Consider the following 21,419-nt stretch of genomic DNA (forward strand, 5'->3'; position numbering starts at 1 on the left):
TAGAGAAGAGGCCAGAAATTGAGGAACCGAACACAGACTCTTTACTTCAATCCTCCATTTTTCATATTCAGGGAGCTGTATTGCTTCCACTAACTTTGCATTTACTCTCCATTTCCTTGATATCCAACTGTGAGATCACAACTTTAATAAATGAATTAGCTTCTCTTGTCTCACAGCTTCACTGCTCACATAAGAGACAATCTAATTCTATTTATTTTCAGAAAGATTGAGTGTATTTTGCTTTTTAATTCAGCTCCTCCTCCCACAGTGCACCACTGTGTGCTAACTAACAACACTCATGAGTGCAGATTCACACATCCACCGAAGAACTTTCACACACACAGAAACACTCCACCAATCTCTGACCACTCTTATCAAGACTGCCTTCGTCCCTTGCAGATTAAAAGGAGACACACACTTCTTCTGAAGGTTTTAATCAGACACAGAAGCACACACACAGCATCAGTTTGTTCTCTCTCTTTTGCTAAAAAACTACTTTAAACAATCTCAAATGTTTCCTTTCATTCTCATCATAATGCTCTGATTGTTGTGATCTAATTGGCTGTTTGTTTTTCTGCCATCTGCTGGATTTGTAATCCTGCACGTCTGTCCAGCAACTGATTTGGGAACTGTAACTGATTCTGGGTTGTCTTATGCTCCCCCTCAGGACAGTGTCTGATCCTGCAATACCAGGAAAAACATTCTCATGTATCACCAGCTCCACAACAGGGTCACAGCTCACTGATGACCAGCAAGTGGTGCTTGTGACTCAAGTGATACTTTGGCAAATTTCAGGAAGTACACAGAATAATTGTGTTGACAAAACCAAAAACGACAGTAACCAGCCACTACATTGCTATCCACTGTTGGTAGTGGGGTAGCTGAAAAGAGCTAAAAAAAAAAAAGGCCTAAAAATTTAAAATTCAAGAGTAACTAAAGATTTACTGATAAAAAAGATGGCTGTTAAAAAAGGAATCTGAGCACATGTGATAGGGGTGTGGGAACACACCAGGCATAAAAGCAGCACTGTGACAAATCATTTGACCATGAACATCTCAGCAGCAGCTGGGTTTGAAAAGATGGAGGACAAAATGATAACTTCCACTGCACGAGCCTTGTTCAGCTCCTTGAAGGAACACAGGGATTTACAGAGTACTTACGTTGCTGCTGCCTGTTCCTTCAGGTTCAATCATGTAGGTGTGATTGCCATCGAAAAACATCCCACTGAAAAAAAGAGAGAGGTAGGGACAGATGGAGCACACATTAATAGGAGCTGGTTTATTAATCAGAAGCCAAATGCTTTTTAAGACAATTTAGACAAGATTAGACAATTTGAAAGAATAATAATTGTGAGATTTTCCATTAAGGGGCAGCTTTGGAGAGACGCTTCATGATCTTCATTGCTGAATTTGTCATGCAGAAAAACAGATTTTTGTTATTTTAGTCATATTATTCTGTTTAACAAAAGACATTGAAATTTTACTTATATCATAAATATTAGGAAAAAAATGCAGAATATTTGAGTGTTCACATCTAAGCTGAAGGAAGAGATTAATAAATACATGTCTTTAATAGGCAGAATCCTATTTTTCAGGGACAAAAGTAAAATTGGGGAAGTGTTTGCATTTAAAATTGGTTGCAATTGCAAAACAAAACAGATCCATTACAGACTTGCAGAAACAGTGGCTGAAGCAAAAATCAATAGTTTGGTACAAGCAGAGTAAAAATAGAACACACTGCTGAGCTCTGCTACGTTCTTGTCTGAAGAGAAGAGTGGTTGATGATCACAAGATCCAATTCATAATATAGAAAAGCAGCTCACAACATCCATCTATGTGAAGAACAATGTTCAGGAGGCAAACGTGCCATTACCCAAGTTCACTGTCAGGAGACTTTACAGAGTTTAAGCTTCACCACAATGTGCAAGTCACTCAACCCCCAGAAACAAAATTAGACTGACGAGGGTAAAGGAATACCTTAAGAATCAGATCAGTTGTGAACAAGCTTTTTTTTGTGTGTGTAAAAAATGACATTAAGACAAACTTTTTTGAGAAAAAAGGGAGGGTTTCCAATGACCCATGATCCAAAGCATAAAACATGTCAATTAAAACACTGATGGTGTGACAGCATGGTGCTGGAGAAAACCTTTAAATAAACAAGTAACTGAACAGGTACTTCTTCCCACAGTGTTAGGCAGGTACTAATTTCCCACTTTCCTAATTAACCAGGTACTCTTCCACACTATTTTCTTTTACCTGAGGTTTTCCTCCCGCGTGTTTTTAATTGGATCACAGATAACAGGCAAATTCTCTCAAGTTAACTAATTTATTGATTACAATTGATATGAGAAATGTTCCATACAGTCTGGGTTCTGTTACCTGTCCCCTGGACTAATACAGAGCTCTGGTCTAATGCCCGCTACAGACAGACCTCCTCTAACTTTCTCCTGAACCTATTTTAAGGTGTAGCTCCACCAAAAGCTGCTATTCTAATATCACCATTGCGGAGCAGATCGTCTGCGTCTTCTGACTGCCGCCTGCTTCGTCTGGTGCTGGTTTCCTGTTCTTCTGTAAAAATGATATTAGAAGCACACAGAAGCAGGAACAGATTTCCTGTTGGAGATTTCAACTCTTGCCTTAGAAATTTCCTTTAAACACATGTCACATGTTCATCTTCTTGCAGACACAAGCATTGTTCAACACTACGTGTCACTTTCACTTTTTCTTTAACACACAATAAGTATAATAGTGTGTTAAAAACAGGAAGAATACCATGTGTTTTGTCTAAAAGGCTATAAGCTCTAAGATCATCCTGCGGCATTCTTCCTGTTTTTAACACACTATTATACTAATGATCAAGTTCCTGTTAAACATTAGCTGTTAACAAGTGTACAAAACTATTTTAAGTAAGTAATACATCTTTATGAGAAAAGAGTAACTAATAAGTATTAAGTAAAAAAAGTAATAAGTAAAAAACACTTCTATGATAATAATTGGTTAATAAAAGAATAAATGAAAATAAATTTATTAACAATGGATGGTTATGGCCAAATTTCTACCAAATATTTTACCATAAAAAACCTTCATAACACACACAAGCATTAATTTGAATTACGTTAAGTGCAAAATGAAAAACAGGCTAAACAACATCCCCAAGATGCCTTAGGATTCCTCTGAATGAGCTGGCAAATGTGGCCAAGGAGAAGAAAGCCTGGGCTTCCCTGATTAGGCAGCTGCCCTCGCTAATGAATGAATGGATGGATGAATGGATGGATGGATGGATGGATGGATGGATGGATGGATGGATGGATGGATGGATGGATGGATAAACAACATGCATTTAAAAAAAAAACTCTAGACACAAGTCTATTAGAAAGAAACCACAACAAACACACAGAAATCTGTGTGTCTTTGAGCTTGTGGCTGAAGGTCTTCTTGTCCTGCAAACATGTCTGTGTGCATGTGCACCTAACAGACATCATCCATTAACTAACTTTAACTGAGGCTTTTACGAGATTGTTCAGGTCAAACTGTGAAGTCAGGAGGGTAAATACTACAGGAGCATACAATCCATTTTTCTCCTCCAGCTCTCTCACTCTGCTGTTTATCAATATGACCGGCCTTCAGTTCTGAGGCGTCACCTTCACCACTTCATCCTGGTCCAACCTTTACAGCAGAGAGAAACATGGGCTGAAGTGTATTTAGCTATACTGGTATGGAAGCAGGATGTTACATGGGGAACTGATTATATTGTCATTTTAAAAATCAAGGGGCTGTTTAGTTTCATATACAGCCTTCATAATATTTTATTTTAAAAAGGCTTCTAAACTTTGAAAGCCTACAGAACATAATTCAGCTTTTAGTGTGATTGTGTCTTTAAGTTAAGACTAAGAATAGTTTTGGTTAAGTCTTTTGTGACATTTACAACCTACAGTCTTGTCAGATGTAAACTCTTCTTTCAATTCTGGTTGTTGTGGTAATTCATTAAAAATCAAGTAAGTGTTTACCTTTCTAGTGTGCAAATGTTCTGTTTTAGTTCTTTTTTTTCTTTTTTTTTTTATCCCATAAAAAATTATTAACTTTCACAGCACAGATCAGCCCATCACTGGTCCAGGAACCAATTTTATTTTACTTTTTTCAGTCAGATTTCAGTCAGATAATATGTAATTTGCTTGTTATTATCCTACATTTCAGAAAATAAAAAATGCTAAATGTAATTTACTCGGCATAAATAATTAGTTGGGAAACACTCAAAGTAAATCTTTAGTTTATACTACTTTCCAGTAAGAAGGTGTAGAATTTTAAACTATACTGAAAAGGCTATTGCTAATGATGCACATTTTTTTTTAATTCTTACCAATATTTTAAAGGTTTTAGAGAGGTTTGTTCTTCTATTATCTGTTTTATGATTAAATATTCTGATTCACTGTGTGATTGAGATACTTTCTATAAAAAAAAAAAAAACAAGAAACTGGACTTTATCCATTATACAGATTTCTGTTCCGTATGCAGATTACTGCAAGCTGTTGTTAGCAAATGCAAAACATCCAGAAACCTTGTCAGTGTCTTAATTTAAGTAACCATCTCTAATAGACTTATGTAGTTAACTGAATTTCTGTCAAAAATGTAGCATCTGAATGATTTTCTAATTGTGAACCTGAATCAATGCTGAACTTGCATCATCCCATATGATGGATGTGACAGCGAGCCCTATTCCTCCACATACAGCTAAAAGCCTATTGAATTGCAGGGTGAAGTTTGTGCGTGTTTTTGTCAGTGTGTGTGAGTGAAAGCGAGAGAGAGAGAGAGAGAAAGGAGAGAGGAGGAGAGAGAGCAGGATGTATATGATGAAAATCTGACTCAGCATAAGGCAAACACTTCCCTCTAATGTGTAACCCTGACACACCACTTTGCACTCCATGACTTCCTCACAATGTCTCTTTCTCTCTCACACACACTCTCATTTAACTCTTAGAGCTAAAGTGAATCAGGTTCAAGGCTGGCTTTTAAAATAATTTCTTTTATTGAATATATATAAAAACAGTCTGATATTTACAAAGCAACCAGAAGTTTTGACACATTTAAATGTTTACTGAGAAGGAGGAACTGGACATTGTGAATTAATTGAATAACTTTGGGGTGTTACTGGACTCAATGTTTTCTTTTAAAGGCCATGTAAAAAAGAAAAAAAAGGGCTAAATTTTACTTTAAAGAAATAAGACCATTTTTGACAGCCGGTGCTGCTAAGACGTGCTTAAATATGATTTTTTTTCCTACTTTGAGTACTGCATTGGCAGCTGGTCATTTACAGGAAGGACAATTCTTAAAATAATAAAATCATCAAAGAAAACAAAAAAGCTCTAAAAATTTATTGACAAGGAACCATTAACATTTCATTATTGAAACATTAGAGCAAAACATAACATTCTTCATTTTCAGAACTTTATAAATCTGAAATCAGCTTGTTTTATATACAAGGTTCTCCATGGGCTTGTTCCTTCTCCTTTAATTTTACTTTTTTAAACAGAGGTCTGATAGTGGTACCAGGGCCACCCATGAAAGGGGGCCGTGTGGTTCCGTGTAAACAAACTGCTTTTGGACTGTTGTCAGTAAAAGGAAGTACATTCTAGAAAAGTCTACTTCTGTTATAAGAAAGTCCACATATTCCATCTGTAAAACCCATCAAAAATGGTTAAGAGAACATTAAACCTGTGATCATTTTTAATTCGTGTGTTATCTATATATATTTGTTGTTTATGTTTATTAGTATTTTATTGTTTTATCTCTTTTTCTATCTTCTTACCTGCTTTGGGGCCGCAGATGGAAATTAGCATTCTTAGATATAATGCGACACGTTTACATCATACCGTTTTGGAATTGATGTTTATTAACCTGTACTGTTGCAATAAAATGAACAAATAAAATAAAAATAAATTCATATTTATATTAATTGAATTATGATGTATGCACTATTAAATACATGCAGAAAAATTCACTGCCACATTCATAAAGCATGCATACTAAAGGCCTGAACTCGCCTAATTTGCAGGTATGAAGAAAACTTCACCCACTGACGATACGTAGCTGAAATGACATGTCAGCACTAATTATTTGTTTTTTTTGGCCTGACATTTTGATGAAGAAAGGGGTAATTAGCAGGAGCCAGCTTTGATACAGAGTATTGGATCAGATGTGAATCATGTTTTCAGAGACAACTGAAACTAATAATTAGATTAAATAATGTGCACTGTCAAGAATGAACATTGTGAATATGTTAATATGTTAAATACACTATGCTGTAAAGAAATGGCTCTTACCCTTTACTGTATAATGTTAAATACACATATAACTTTGACAAAAAAAGAACACTGTGCATGTACTCCTCCAAAAGGCCTTGCTTTTGGTCTGCCTCTCCAACAGAGCACTAATGAAACGTTAAAAATCCCAGTGTAAGGAGGAGGACCAGAAGAAAAGAACAGGAGAAGAGAAAAAAGATCAAAGAAGAAAAGGAGGAGAGGATGTCTGTGTGAATAACCTGTGTAACACAAAATGCAGACAGGCAGGGAGCGCTGGCTAAAACTAATTACATTGACCTAATGAATAAATGGCAGCAGCACCTGGACCTGAACACACTGATGCATCAGCAGTGGCTTAGGCAAAAAACACTCACATGCACACATTCAAAAAGTTGCATCCACAAAATTTGTACTTACTACAATCCATGACAGGTTGAGAGAGCCACAAAGGACCGAGGGATGTCTCTGACCTTCCCCTGATAGTAGCAGTGCTCCCCTCCCTGTGTGCAAAACAAAAACATGGTCACCTCCTTCAATCACAGTGAAATATCCCACTTGTTCATTTCCATATTCCATCAGGAAATGAGTGCAGAACAATTAATCACTCAGACCTTATTTGCTAATACATATAAGTGCAAGTATGATGTGATGTAGATATGTTTGTTTAGTACTTCGCACTTCAAGTTTTTACATCACACCATCTGTGTGCCAACACTGTCCTCTGCATTAAGAACCTGCACCATCAGTCACTAGCAATATTTTTCCATCTCAATCAGCTTCTAATTCTCTCCATCTTCTCCATCTCCATCTATCTATATGTCTGAACTCGGTGTACGCCTCTTTCTCTCCCTGCTGGCGTAAACATATATTTATTGTCTGCAGAGACATGCATGTCTAAGTATCTAAGTGCTCTGCTGGCTATCTCTTCCTGGTCCATTTCTTGCTGCCTAACAGCCATTAGGCAGGAAGCAGGTCTCCTTGGGGAAACTCAGCTATTATCAGAGGATAAAATTCTGCTCTATAGTTTGATGTTGTGGACAGCAGTGTAAATCAGGGTCCACTTGTACAGCCAGCTCTCTCAGCGAACCTCCACCATATCTCATTGGTTTGTGTGCTGTTGTTATTACAACATCCTAGCATGCTGCATCCTGGATTTAGAGGTAATATTGTCCTGCTACAACAGCCTTTAGTGAGGATGTTAATTCATTGTTCAGTGTAGCATCAAAACTTTCTTCTAGGCAATTATTTCACATTCACAGTTCTGTGTTATTTACAGGGAATAAACTAATAATATTTTTCCTATATTTTTTATTTTTCAGCTACAACAAAAATACAGGTCATTATTAGTAAATCACAGTCTAGCAAGCTATTCTTCTGGATCACATCCAAAGGAGACCACGAGTAAATAGAGAATTCACACATTTCAGTTAGTCTGCATCTTGCTTCCCAGTCTTTTGTTGAAATATTATAACAATGATGTATAATAATTTTTACTAAGACCACATCCATATGGCATTGAAGCTAACTGGGATTATTACAGACTGTTGGAAGTCTCATCAGTGATTTTTGGTGTGGAATTTCTGCAGCATGCATTTAAACCACATGTTGCCTCTGGTCCAGGTGCTGCTCTGGAGTATTCCCAGTAGTGAACATGTCTCCAGTATATGTATGACAGAGCAGTATGAAGATAGAGATTATTTATTTCTAGTCATATGTCATGGATATGGAAATATTAGGAAATAATACTCTGTCAGTTTAAATTAATGTTAAGTTTTGTTGAGCATTAAGTCACTAAATTTTATTAAAAATATCTTCACTCTTAATAGGTTTTACATTTTTTTATTTAGATTGTAGCAACATCTCAACCATTTGTTGAAAAAATTATATTCTATATACCATTGTTCAAATTAACTAAAAGAATGCACACAAAAAAACCATTTTGATCTCTTTTTTCTTAGTGAAAACATCAAAGCTTTCAAAGGCCATCTTTATCTAAGGAAATAAAATTTACATGCAGTTTATAGCTGGTGTTTAGAAAATAAATGTATTCAAACAAAAATAATTTAAAAGCTTACAGGAAATCAAATGAGAGCACATTAGCATGTGAGAATCTCATCTGCATAAATTTTTTTTATTGAATTATCGAAGCGAAGTTGCATCAGTCATGCTGGGGATAATTTAGTTTTTCTTTGTTCTTGCTTTTTATAATTATTTGCAACTTCCCTCTTCCACAGTCCCAATTATGTCACACCTATCTACCGTTGTTGAATCCAATTAATGTAAAACGAGGAAAACAAGCTGTGAGTTAACCTCGTGTCACCTACAGCTGCTTCTCTAAATGCCTGTTTTCACAATATCAAATCCAAGGTGGCTAGAACCAACACATTACATTAAGACAGTTAACAGCAGTGCTCTCTTGAAAATAGAGAGAAAAATACTGGCAATATCCAGTGAACGATGTGTAAGCAATGTGTAGGAAAAGATGTGAACGGGAACCTAAATCTACAGATAAAGAGAGTGCTTGGCTGACAGGAGACAGAGGGGGCTATTTATAAGTGGCGATGTGCTCCACTATCCCAACGACTCTCCCTTTCCTGCCGCACTGAACCTTCTGCTCCACTTCTCATCAAAGAAACAATCAAAACCCAAGTGCTACGGGTGCATCTTTAACATGTGTGTGTTGCTAAATTGGTCAGTGATCTTAGACCTACAGAAGAGTAATTAATCATCAGTTCTAGACAACACAATGTGCAATGAAAAGTTTGAGGTTGGACACTTGCTAAACAAGTAGGACGTTCTGACCTCTGAATGTCAGTAAAAAAAAGTTTAGCATGTAAATGATGAGACAAAATAAGGCAGTTAACCAGAAAATTACTCAGAGAAGTGTTCTGCATGCACAGCATGCACACATGATGTAAAGTTTTAACCATGTAACAAGCTGTGGTCCATCCGTGGGTCCGTCATTATAAAGTGATGCTTTACAGATACTGATTAAAGCCACACAACAAAATTTCATTTTCAAGTCTAGTTAAGATTATAAAGTTTCCATTATCAAAAAAACAGGGGGATTCTTTGTATTAGTTTAAAAAGGCTTATGTGAGCAACCTGAAGTTAAAATACAATTCAAATGCAAAAATATTAAGTAGTTTGAAAAGTAGAAAAATATGCTGTCAATAAAAGCTACTGTTTGAGTATTTTTCTCTGTATAAACGTCAATCAGATTCATTGAGGGACTGCAACCAGTGTGTACTGTCAGCAGTGAGGGATTGAACCAATTTAACAACCAAAGCTACTTAAATGGATACTAAAAAGTAGAAAGTATACATGAAGGGATTATCCTTCAGACTTTGTCATTTTGTCACCAGTATAATACACAGAGAAATACACAGTGGAGGAGGATATGAAGAACATTTTTCAACCAACCAATAGAGACTTTCATACTGCACCAATCCTTTTATCAGGTAACTGGGTTAGGGCGCAGCACATCTCCAAAGTTTCCATATAAAGACCAACACACTGACTTTATAAAGGCACAATAAAAGTACTCATATAGCAAACTAAACCATTATTTTGTTCAAAAATATACATTCACTGAGGAAGGTTTACATATAGATTTATTGTTTCATATGATTATAAAAGGAATAGCACCCCGTCCTCTGAGTTACTGCAGTAAACTCAAGGACAGTAGCTCTTGGACAACCTTATAGTCCCATTCACATGGAGCAAAAGTGGAGCGTCAGCTTTCTCAGTGAAAACAGCAAACCTTTAACTTTACCTATTAATAACACAACCCCTGTATTAATGACCTATATGCTGTTTTTACAGGCTTTACTAAACATGTTCATTGTTTCTTTGTTGTTAGTTCTCTAGACTATAATGTTCAATTTGACTGTTAGATTGCAATAACTTATTCCCGTTTTCAGATGTGTTTACTTTTACTTTTTTTTCTGTATCTTCTTTATATGTGATTTTATGTTAGTTAGCTCTCCTGTCTAACTTCAAAGTCTTTCAGCAAGAAATAAAGGTTGTAATAAAGGGAAAAATTAGCATTTACTTAGATTTTTCTAAAGTGTTCATTATTATCATTAAAAGTTAATACAGTGTGTAAATACACAATGGTAGAGAACATTTACATCAGTGTAAACATCCTGATTTGTTAAGCATTGAATTAATAAATTAGATTGTTTTATAAATAAGTTTTTTTTATGTATAATTATGCCACCATAGCGTCCACCTCATGATGCACAAAGCAAGTTCCACTCTGTCGGTAAGTTCAGCAGTGGGTCATGTGCTGAGGTTTGCTCTTCATTAACTAGACTTTAGAGACATTAAGTAGACTCAAACGGTAGACAAAAAAGCTACTGCTACCACGACTAACAGGAAGGTATTACCTCTGTCAAAGCATGTACTACCCAAGCAGAAGAGATCATGACCCAGATCTATCAGAGCGGCAGCTGTGTTACAGTGGCAGTGGCTGGAAATGTGACCTTTACAATGAAAACAGTAACACATAGGTCCTGCCTCATATTAACCTTCATGAAAGCAGACATTAATAAACACAAAGAGGCATGTGTTTCTTTCATTTGCAAAAATACTGACCATAGAAAACCACAGAGGGAGTGTGCTTCTGGGTATTCATCTACAAAGTCAATTAATTCAGACTGCCATACTTACAAGTGACCACACTGTACAATATGTGGTGTCTTAATTTGGATCATTTCTTGTTAAGTGTCTAATATCACACTAATCTGCTGCTTAGCTGAGAAAATCCTGACCATTATAATCCCTAGTCTTATGTGATGTAACACAATGCCTAGGCGGGTGTCCTGTAACCGATCTGTCTAGATTTTAGAGGATTATCACAGCTATCTTAATCTGGTGTTACAGTAGTTGAAGGTTCAGGCTACGGCCACAGATCCACTTAGGTTTCGTGAAATCCACAATCCATCTACCCATCTGTAAGACTATACAGCTGGATGGGGTGTGGTTTCTTACTGTGTAAAAACTAACAAATTGATTAACCAATAAAAGGCTCGGGGAGAAGGAACAACCTGCCAACTCTTCAGGAAATTGAAGCAGCACAAGTAACAGCTCAGAGCAAATCTTCATTTGGAGCCTGTACAGCCACTCTGCTGTTAGAGGAGTCGGGTAAAAATTTGCCAACATTAGACATCTGTCTCCAGCCTCAACATCATAATCTGTGCCATTTTATTCACCTGACAATGGTGTGTGATATTTTTCTTTCCATCCACAATGTGATTAATCTCATTGTGTAAATTAGTTGGGTGAAGCTGGTGGACTTCAACAAACATGTCCCATGTCATGTGATGCATCACTGCATTGTGCATTAGCTCATTTGTAGCTTTATGCTGGGCGTGTTTGACACAGCAGACATATACTGTATGCTACTGACGAAATGCAAATATTTGACTGAGACTTAGTATCATCTGATAATCAACCTTAAATGACTCAGATCTATAATGGAGATCAAATTTGGCTGGAATCTGTGTAGCAGTGAAAGTGTGAGTGAGTATGATGGGGGATGAGTTGTAAAATCTTACACTGGTGATGACAGCCTTCCCATTTTCTGACAAATGTCTTTCCACGTACCCCGAGGACAAGAGATCACTGGGAATTGAGAAGGAAGAAAAAAAAGACTTTGTTAGAAAATGTGATTTTTATTCAAGTGACTCAGTTATGTAAGCATGCTCACATTTCATGGAATGACTGTATTCTGTCTCAGCAAGACAGAGCCCCAGATCACCAGCCTGGCTAATTATGACCAGCTTACAGGGACAAGGCTATTTCTAGCAGACAAACACACATAAACACAATTATAAAAAAAAATCCAGCCTTGGAGGAAATGTCGTTTGTGTGTGTCTCTATCAGAGAGATGAGGGACAAGTGAAGGTCAAGAAGTGGTAAAGGAAGTAAGAAAGCAGAATGAGAAAGAGGCAGAAAATAAATTAAGAGTGTAAAGGAGAGGTGGAGTGGCATAAATAAGTGGAAATCGGTCCGTGTGTGCTTTCTCAGCAGAGCTGGACCTAAGAATCCCAACGGTGATCCACACTGCAGGTCCATTCTGAGACAGAGATGTATGAGCTTTTCTCCACACACACACACACACAAATGTAGCTGAATGGGAGTTTGTTCAATTTTACCAATTTCAAGATTTAATAGCATGAAAGTTTTGAGCCTCTGATTTTAAAATCGGTGACCTGAACAGATACAGACACACACATACACAAACGCAAATACATTGACACACAAAGTGTAGTAGTTTTGTTTGTTTGTTTGTTTATTAATAAGCTAAATTGCAGGACGTCCATAAATGGTCAGAGTACGAAAACTGCCACTAAAAGATCTTCCTGGCAGCCTGCCACAACCAACCTGAGGTATCTACTCCATCTTCCTGTCAACAACCAGACATCCATGAGACACAAGGAGGTGGGACAGATGTTCACCTCCTTCAGGTTGGGATGTGAAAGGAGAGATAGATAAATAATATGCTACAGTTCCTACCTTATAATTATACATTCCAGTTAAAACTGTGTTTCAGGTGCTGAATCAACCTTTTGCTCATTTTGTGGATGAGTTCAGTTTTCCAGTGTATGAAGTGTTACTTTGCTTGTCGTTGTTAATATCAACTAAATCCTGCTGATTCAGTTTAGATCCATTTATCCATCAGTGATATCTGCTTATTTCAATTAGGGTCAACCTGCTGCTATCAGGCAAGTACACCCTGGACACCCCCACCAGTCCATCACAGAGACATATTCAAGACCACATTCCTAAGGAGGAGTTTAGACTAACATGCCAATTAACCTAACGTGCATGTTTATAGACTGAGGGAGGAAACCGGAGTACCTTGACAGAGCTGTCTCATGCATGGAGAGAACAAGCAAACTCTACACAGATGGGCCCCAACTAAAGCTTGAACCAGGACCCTTCTTTAACAACAAATCCTCAGCAGTGACAAGTTGTTTGATTTGTCCCACTGACTGTCAGGTGTGTATAAGAAAAGGAACAGAGTTGTAACTAATTCTAGTACAGGTAGATAAATAATGGAATTTAAACATGAGGAAAATGTCCATTTAGAACAAGCCTAAATACAACTTTATATGAGAAGCCCAAAAAAAAAAGCCCAAAGTAACTAATTCTAGGGAGACTTGGCAACATTGTATTTAGGCTGTACAAAACAATGTACAAAAACAGCTACAATAACAGCACAAACAGGCCTGATAGGAAAAACTTCCCAAGAGCTTCTTGTAAACGTCTCTTGAGCTTTTATCCACTCGAGCTGATTACTACATAGCAGACAGTTTGGTCATCAAGGTCCAGCAGACCAACCGCTGACATACAGCATATTACATTTTTAGAGCTCCATGAGATGACAAACAGGAAACAGACCAAGTATGTAAGCCAAATCTAAAGCTGAATTGGTGAACACAAACATCCAGAACATCACTTCAAATTTACAAAGAAAGAGCAGTTCAATGTGATGAATCATGTTCTCTTTCCCTCCTTTTCCATCATGATGTAATATTATTAGAACATGCCAAAAATACAATCAAAATAGTATTTTGATATTATTTAACAAAATTTACATTAAATCTTTCACAGGACAAAACAAATAAATGTAACTGTCGACCTCATGTAATTGAGATTATTCAGTTCTTTCATTTTTTGTCACAACTAGACTTTGTTTTTAACATATCTTTCAAATTTTTAAATGACGGTTTTCTGTAAAATTACTGTTGATTTATTCCAATGCAATTAATACTTAATTACACTAATTTCTTCTGAATAAAAGCAAGATATTATGTAGAATAATAAGCATGCTGTAGTTGCACTTAGCCATAGCTTAATGTATGAAGTTACATTTATCTATGGCCTAAAGCAACAGTGAGAACTCTGAAATCTACAGGTTCCAAATAGCCCCTGAATTAAAAAACACTAATTCTCAGCATGAGAAAATAACATTAGGACCAAATGTCTCCTGCCTTTTGAGACAGAAAATTATTGACTGAGCTAAGTCAGGGTGACCCAGTACAAACCTGGATTATGCCGAGAAATGAGGAGTGATGTACCACAGATAACACCAAGTCCAAAAGTAGGTCTAAGAGTGTGTAATGCGTAAAAAGTGAAACAGTCTTATTTAATATTACCAAGAGATAGATCAATTCAAGTGAGCCACACAGTCTAATTAAAAAAAATTATGTTTGCATTAGCCAGAAACAAGAGAGAGGGAGAGAAATAGGGGCATTAACAAAGCGTGTGTGTGTGTGTTTATACAAGATTAAAGTTATAAAACACCATAAGATGATGTGATCTTGCTTCTTGCCTCTTCTTGCCTGTGACATCTCTGTGTGATTCATCGCTGAAAATAAACCTGATGACTTGGGACAAAATCCAAAAGTTGAATTTGTCTTCTTGAAGATAGAAAGTTCAATGAACATGCTGAGGGCAGAATTAAGAAAAAGTTCAACCACTATACAAACATAAAAGTTAAAATATGTATAAATCTGTCTCCCACAAGAAGACAGTTATACCAATGGCTCTGTAGCTCAAATTGTTATCGTATAGCGCTAAACTGCACTTTAAATAAACCAAAAACTATTTAATTTGGCATCTTTAAAGTCTTTGTAATATAGTTTCCTGAGATATGACCTTGAATGTGTTGTATAGAGTACTGTACAATATGACCTAAAGAAACACATCTTCACCTTATCTGTACATATACTCAGTTTCTGTAATGCAGGGCACATTTATTTGTATAGCAGATTTCATGTACAAGACCATTCAAAGTGCTTTACATAAAACAAAAGCATTACAGAGGGGTGCAGAGAGCAATAACTAGTGTGTGAAAAACAAACTATAAAAGAAATGAATTAAATTAAGTAAAAATGGAAAGAAAAAGATGTCTGCTTGTTCATAGATCATACAGCTTGGCCTCTGAATAATGTCATCATCTGCTATTTGTTCTGTATAAAAAGTCCCAGATAATTAGCACTTCTGGACACACCAAAATAATTATCAGACAATATAAAGTACGGGAATAATAAAAATGAGTCTTCTTAGTTTCCACATATTATTATGCTCTCACTAATACTGTATCGATGTAATGTTTCACACCCTAACAGAGCAAATAGTAAAGAACAGCTGGAGACCAGCACTACTCTAACAACACATTCATCCAACTTTCCAAAGCTATAATCTAGGATAATTGATATTTCAAGCTACAATTTGTGTGTTTGTATCCCTTTTGAAAATGTTTAATTCTCATTCTGAGCATCTAAAGTGTTTTTTTTTGTTTGTTTGTTTTGTTTTTATTTTAGAACTGCAGGTCTGAAATTAATTAGTGAAAAACCTACAATCACCTCTCAACAGTTCTGAGTTTAAAAAAAATATATACTGGTTAATGTCTAAAAGTGGGTTTGATTTAAGATTTACAGGTTTAAATACTACAGTGTATCCTTAAATCAGGAGTGTGACATATAGTTGTTGTTGTTTGACATAACTTGACGGTAAATTAGCTCAGTATGTTAAAAGGAGCATATGGCCAAAATCTCAAGTTTGATTCCAGAGTATGCTAGTTGTATTTTTACTACCAATCCTAGTGAACAACTTCAAACACATCAAGAAATCTAGTGAACTTTCACGTTTGAACCAAATTCAGACAAGTTTTAGCCTAACCTGTTGATGGATCATGTGGACGTTTTTTTAACCAAAACTGCATAAACACTAGAGACACGAGGAAGCAGTCTTTTACAGAAGTGACATGTTATTTTGCTAGATCAAATAATACATTACTTTAATATACCTCCAAAAGTAAGAATATGTTTTTACTCTAACTTTTGTATGGATTAAACAGACAAGAAGTGGTGTGTTAATTAGAGTTTTTAGAGTAGCTAACGGGGGGATTCTGCTATAATTGGACAAAATAAGACCTTTTTTTTTCTTAAACCGCTGCTTCATATTAACCATTAAGTTTTATTAAATCTTAAAAAGAAGGCAAATTTGTGTTTACTATATTTGCAAGTAAAATTTGGAAAATGCTGCTTATAGACCTGTTGTGTCTAATCTGCTTGCATTTTTACTGACCAGCTATTTTTTCTATATGAACATTACCCAATATTATGTCTCTGACCAAGATGATACAAAAATTTTAATAAAAAATATATACCATGCAATTTTGTTTTTAAAAGCATTGAAAAATACTTAGATGTTTAGAACAAAACAGGCAAACCATATTGCACACACCTCAGATCACACATGAGTCGAACCACAGTGCAAATTAAACACACCATGACTCTGAAGACATTTTATCAACTTGAAACACCACCAAGACATTCACAAGCTCCTGTGATGAAGATGTTTGGTGTGTGCATGAGTTCTTGGTTCACAGGCATGTGTTGTTAGCCTTTGTTCTGCTGGGGTGTGTATTTAAGATTCAGAGCTTGTGATCTTTATCCGGACTCACACTGAGCCAAGAGGGGTGGGGGCACGAGAGCAGAGCACCGAGGCAGCACGACAGACACACAAGGCTTCTAATGGAGGGCGCTGATAACAGATTTCAGCTTTAATTGTTGTGGGATTTAAATAATTTATTTGACAGACAAAGACGCCAATCCAGCCATGACCCCATCCCCCACACTCACATGCACAAATTTACATCCTTCCTCTTTCCGTTAACATGACTACACACATGTATAAATGCATGACAGAAGGTGGCATCTTTGTAGCTGCACTTTGATATGAAAAAGCAAAAATGTGACAAAGTTATGTATTTATTTATTGGATGTGTTCTATTGCTCTGTGGGAACAAATGGTGCACAATTTCATTTAAAATGCTCATCAAAAGTAAGCTGTTTTTAAAATGATCTGACACCATAAAATACCAGGTTTATAGTGGATGAATGCTCCTTCTCAACCTGGAGGTATTTGTACAATACAGATGTGTGGCTGCAATGAACAGAACAAACAGCTTTTGCTCATTTTCTGCCTCATTCAGTCTTCGTTAAAGTCTCACTCATTGCTTTTTCTAAATACCCTACTTATCTTCCACTGTACTGAAAAATAGTTGTCTTGGCCCTGTTGCCACAGCAACATCTGTTTGAAAGTAGGCATCCAGCTGTCAGTCAGGCCTGGAGGAGATTTCAAAGATAGATCTGCTGATACTCCACTCTCAGCTTACTGTGTGCTATAGCAAACCGAGGACTTCCATTTACATGTTATTGACTTCTCTCAGTTTCTCTACACTTTTGTTTCAGCCAACCCAAACACACGAAACCGATGAATAAAAGTGACAAGTAAAGAAAATTCTGCTCTAAAACACTTTAATCAACTTAACTGACTTAAACATTGAGTGCTTTGAGCCCATTTGGCTGAAAGTCCCATCAAACTTCATCCTTCCTTGCTGTGAGTTGCTCTGGTCAAAGAAAGCCACTGTGGCAGCCCAGTTTGATTTCCTGAGGTGAATCAGGCACACACACATATCAGATCACCGTGTGGTCTAAAATTCTTCTCACGATCTTTGTCGCCAAGCACCGCTGTGCCACTTGGATGAAAAAGAGCACAAAAAGGACTAGCCTGGCAGGACAAATGTTTCTGCGTGTGTAGTGAACTGGCAGTAGTGTTGGGGTGTCCGGCTTTTCACTGCTTTCCCACGGTCGCTTCGAGGGGTTCTCTTTATAAATTCAACATCCCAAAACACAAAAACATGAGCCGACACTAAAGCAGTTAAACAAATTTTATCAGATGCATTCCCAACTTTATACACATCTGTAGACAGACACCATGGTTGTTAAATAGACTTCTGTCACTTCCATATATGGATTTGCCATTTAACCTGGTAATAAAAGGGCACTGCCACACAAAGGACTGAGCATGTGCTGTGTCAGGCGTCGGTAATGAGCATGGGGGAGTGCTGAGAAAGGAAAGAGAGACGAGACCTCATAAGAGCACCGGATAAAGCATGAGGTTGATGCAGTAAGATGGAAAAGTGGATAAGAGAAGTAGAAATGTGAAAAGGAGTGAAGGAGGGGGGTTGGGGGACTGCGCTTGCTCTTGGGGGAAAGCTGCAGCTGCGTTCACCTGCCCACCAGCCCCCATCCCTTCCTCACCCACCCTCCCACTGAGGCATCATTAAAGGTCTCCAGGCTATAATTCATTCACTGTCCAATCACTATGAGATGTACAATCCCACCAGCAGACACACTGGGATTCCTGTTCTGGTTGCAGTGGGAATACTGCAGCTCCCAAACAGCAAATACTGATGCTAGCAAAACCAAAAGCATAAGAATCAAACACAAAGCTCTCATTCTCATTCTTTGCAGTGCCAGACTCATCGTGAAGTCCATAGCATGCAAAAAACAAGCCAAACAGAGCTAACTCCTGAATTATGCAGTGATAGGGATGTTGTGGGCACTGAGGAGAACATGCAGGTCTGTCTGTGACAAATTGTGGATGGTTAGTGAACTCCACGCCAAGGCAAAAAGGGATAATGGGGACAAAGAGGCAAACTTCAGAGTTGTACACTTTGGGATCAAGCTATCTTGTCTGGATTTGATTAAAAAACATTAACATTTCATGTCCTTGCATGTATCCATATACATGTGGTTGTTGGTAATCTTGCTTCCCATCCCTCCCTACATCTATTCATTCATCTATGCAGGCATTGAGTAACATGAGAGTTTGTAAATTTTGTTAAAAAGTTAATCTCTCAACAGTAAACCACACTTTAAAATAATTTTTATTCAGCATGACAGAAGAAAGGGGCTAAACTATGAGAGACAATGGTCTTTGGAGAGGCATTAGTATGTTTTCATGCTGAGAGAACAACAGACTTCTTCCTGCTTAGGTCTTCAGCAAGAGTCGGCTCTAGGATCTCTCTTTGTCTCCACTAATCCTCCACACTGAGTGAGACAGCGCGACAGAGGAGAAGGGGAATAAAAGGGTAGAAGAGACAGAGAAGGGTATTAATAAAGGAAATATAAGGAGATGAAGAGGAAGATTATAAAACAACATAAGTGGCTACACTTGAAGCCATCAACACAAACCCTACTGTTAAAGAGGTGGTTCATGATTTTAGCCAGCTAGTGGCAAGGCTCTGTTGGGATATTACTTTTTGTTTTAAAAATTGACAACTTTTTAAACACAAATAGACAGATGTGAGGTCCTCTGTAAAGCTATAAATGCAGAGCTGATGCTATGCATTGACTGAGTGCTAAGTAACTAAAAGTTATCTCAAGCTGGGAAGGTCATAACAAACCTGTAGCCCATACTCAGTTTTACAAATTGTACAAATTTGTACATGTACAAATTGTGCCGCATCAGAGCAAATACTAATAATGAGGACAACAAATTCAAGAGATACTTACATTTCAAACTGTTCCATATTTTGAAGATTGCCTCCATCTTACAGTGGCAAGCTAAAACAGGAAGCTGTGAGTTTGCAGGAGTTGCTGTGAAGCCCAACATATAGGCATGTCTCAGGCCTAACGCTGCTCCCCTTCATAAGCATGACACACACTGTAAACATGTAAACTGCTATATACACATTCCTTGATGTGATGAAGAGCCTCTTAGCAAACATTTGTGAGTGACGCATTTGCTTGCAGACACACATATAATTCCCTGTGCAACAGCTAAAGTTATAAAGCCTAAGTGTGTGCATGTGCGTGTGAGTGTGATATGAAGACACAGATCTGAGAGAGTAACCCTGCCTGAGGCCATCGAGGAAAAGATAAAATTAGGAGAGGAAAGGAGAGAAGAGGAGAGGAGAGGAGAGGAGAGGAGACTCTTTCATGGTACTCTCTTTAAGTACCTACCTCTATCATGCACACACTTCTCTCCATATCTCCTGCACTTACTCAACCCACCCACAAAGATTCAAGGATGTATGAAGGACTTCCTCTCATTTTTCTCCATGCTCTTTTCTTTCTCTCCATCCTTAACTATTCCCTCTTTCCTTTTTTTTCCCTCTTTTCCTCTCTCACACGTGAGCCCCTCTCTGTGTTTTTCTCATTACGTTTGCAGTAAATCAGAACATGCCTCTCTGCAATAAAGGACAGACCTGGAACTAGAAGAGGAGATGAAGGCGGGAAAGGAGGAAAGGAGTAGAGATGGGTTGTAGCAATGTCAGGATGCAGGTTTCAAAATATGGCTGGATGATAAATTATCTCAGCGTGGGGCATGAGAGAGCAGTAAATCACACACATGCCGAGATGTGAGGCGCATCCACATGTACAGACAAGCGACAAACACATAAATATGGGCACACATGCACACTGTAGGCATGCACAGCCATAACAGCATCAGCACCTTTTACAGTCTAACGCCTGCTCACATTGGCAATCTTGTAAAGTCCTTTAAAAGTCTCGAAGACCAGCTGACATGCATTTTGATGCATATTTGTTCTGCAAATGAACAAAAGATTATTGGGTAAAATATGATATTTAGAAGTCCTGGGTGCCAGTAGTAAAATCCCACAGACTGTCTTGACATTTAGAGCACTGCCAAACTCAAATGGTAAAAATTTCTTCCAGATGAATCATCAACGCAAAAAGAGCGTTATATAATGTTTGTTTGATTTGAAAAATACATTAACATAAATATATAATACACAATAGTACATAAATTTCATAATATTTAAAGTTATCTACCAAAACCAGCTGATAGAATTACCTTTCAGCGTTACACAGAAAACTCCTGGCAGCACATTATTAAATATACTATATTTGTAATTATGATTTTAGTTTTAAAAAATTGATATAAAAGTGTAGAAAGTAGAAGCTAATATTTCACCCTTATTTACCAGGAGGTTAAACCTGCAGAAAGAGTTGCATCAACATTAAGCTTGGTGGTTTCTACCTCAAGTATAATGGTCTAATAAAAGTGCCATGTCATTTTTCACCACCAAACAAACAATCCATTGATGCAAGATATCATGGGTGTATCTTTGTTTTTTGTTTTTTTTTACACAGCAACAAAATGCAAAGGGAAAACGGGAAAAAACAACTCTGAGAACAGAAAGAGGTTTATTTTGAGTCATTAAAATTAGAGTTTGCAATAGCTCTGCTTTCAAACTCTAGGGCTCATGAGTTTCATTGTATTTAAGCTA

At 37.2% G+C, this 21,419-nt stretch overlaps 1 protein-coding gene across 2 annotated transcripts in view; it reads right to left on the bottom strand.

The window, feature by feature from the left end:
* adam22 (ADAM metallopeptidase domain 22) overlaps positions 1-21,419 on the bottom strand; it is a 64,057-nt gene that overhangs the window by 30,414 nt on the left and 12,224 nt on the right. For both annotated transcript variants that reach the window (XM_041989088.1, XM_041989087.1), the window contains exons 4-6: positions 11,857-11,923; positions 6,713-6,795; positions 1,161-1,224 (exon numbers count right to left, since the gene is read on the bottom strand). In XM_041989088.1, the coding sequence (XP_041845022.1) occupies positions 1,161-1,224; positions 6,713-6,795; positions 11,857-11,923 (214 nt within the window). The remainder of the gene's footprint in view (positions 1-1,160; positions 1,225-6,712; positions 6,796-11,856; positions 11,924-21,419) is intronic.

The sequence above is a fragment of the Melanotaenia boesemani genome, chromosome 6 (genome assembly GCF_017639745.1).
Source record: "Melanotaenia boesemani isolate fMelBoe1 chromosome 6, fMelBoe1.pri, whole genome shotgun sequence".
NCBI lineage: Eukaryota > Metazoa > Chordata > Actinopteri > Atheriniformes > Melanotaeniidae > Melanotaenia > Melanotaenia boesemani.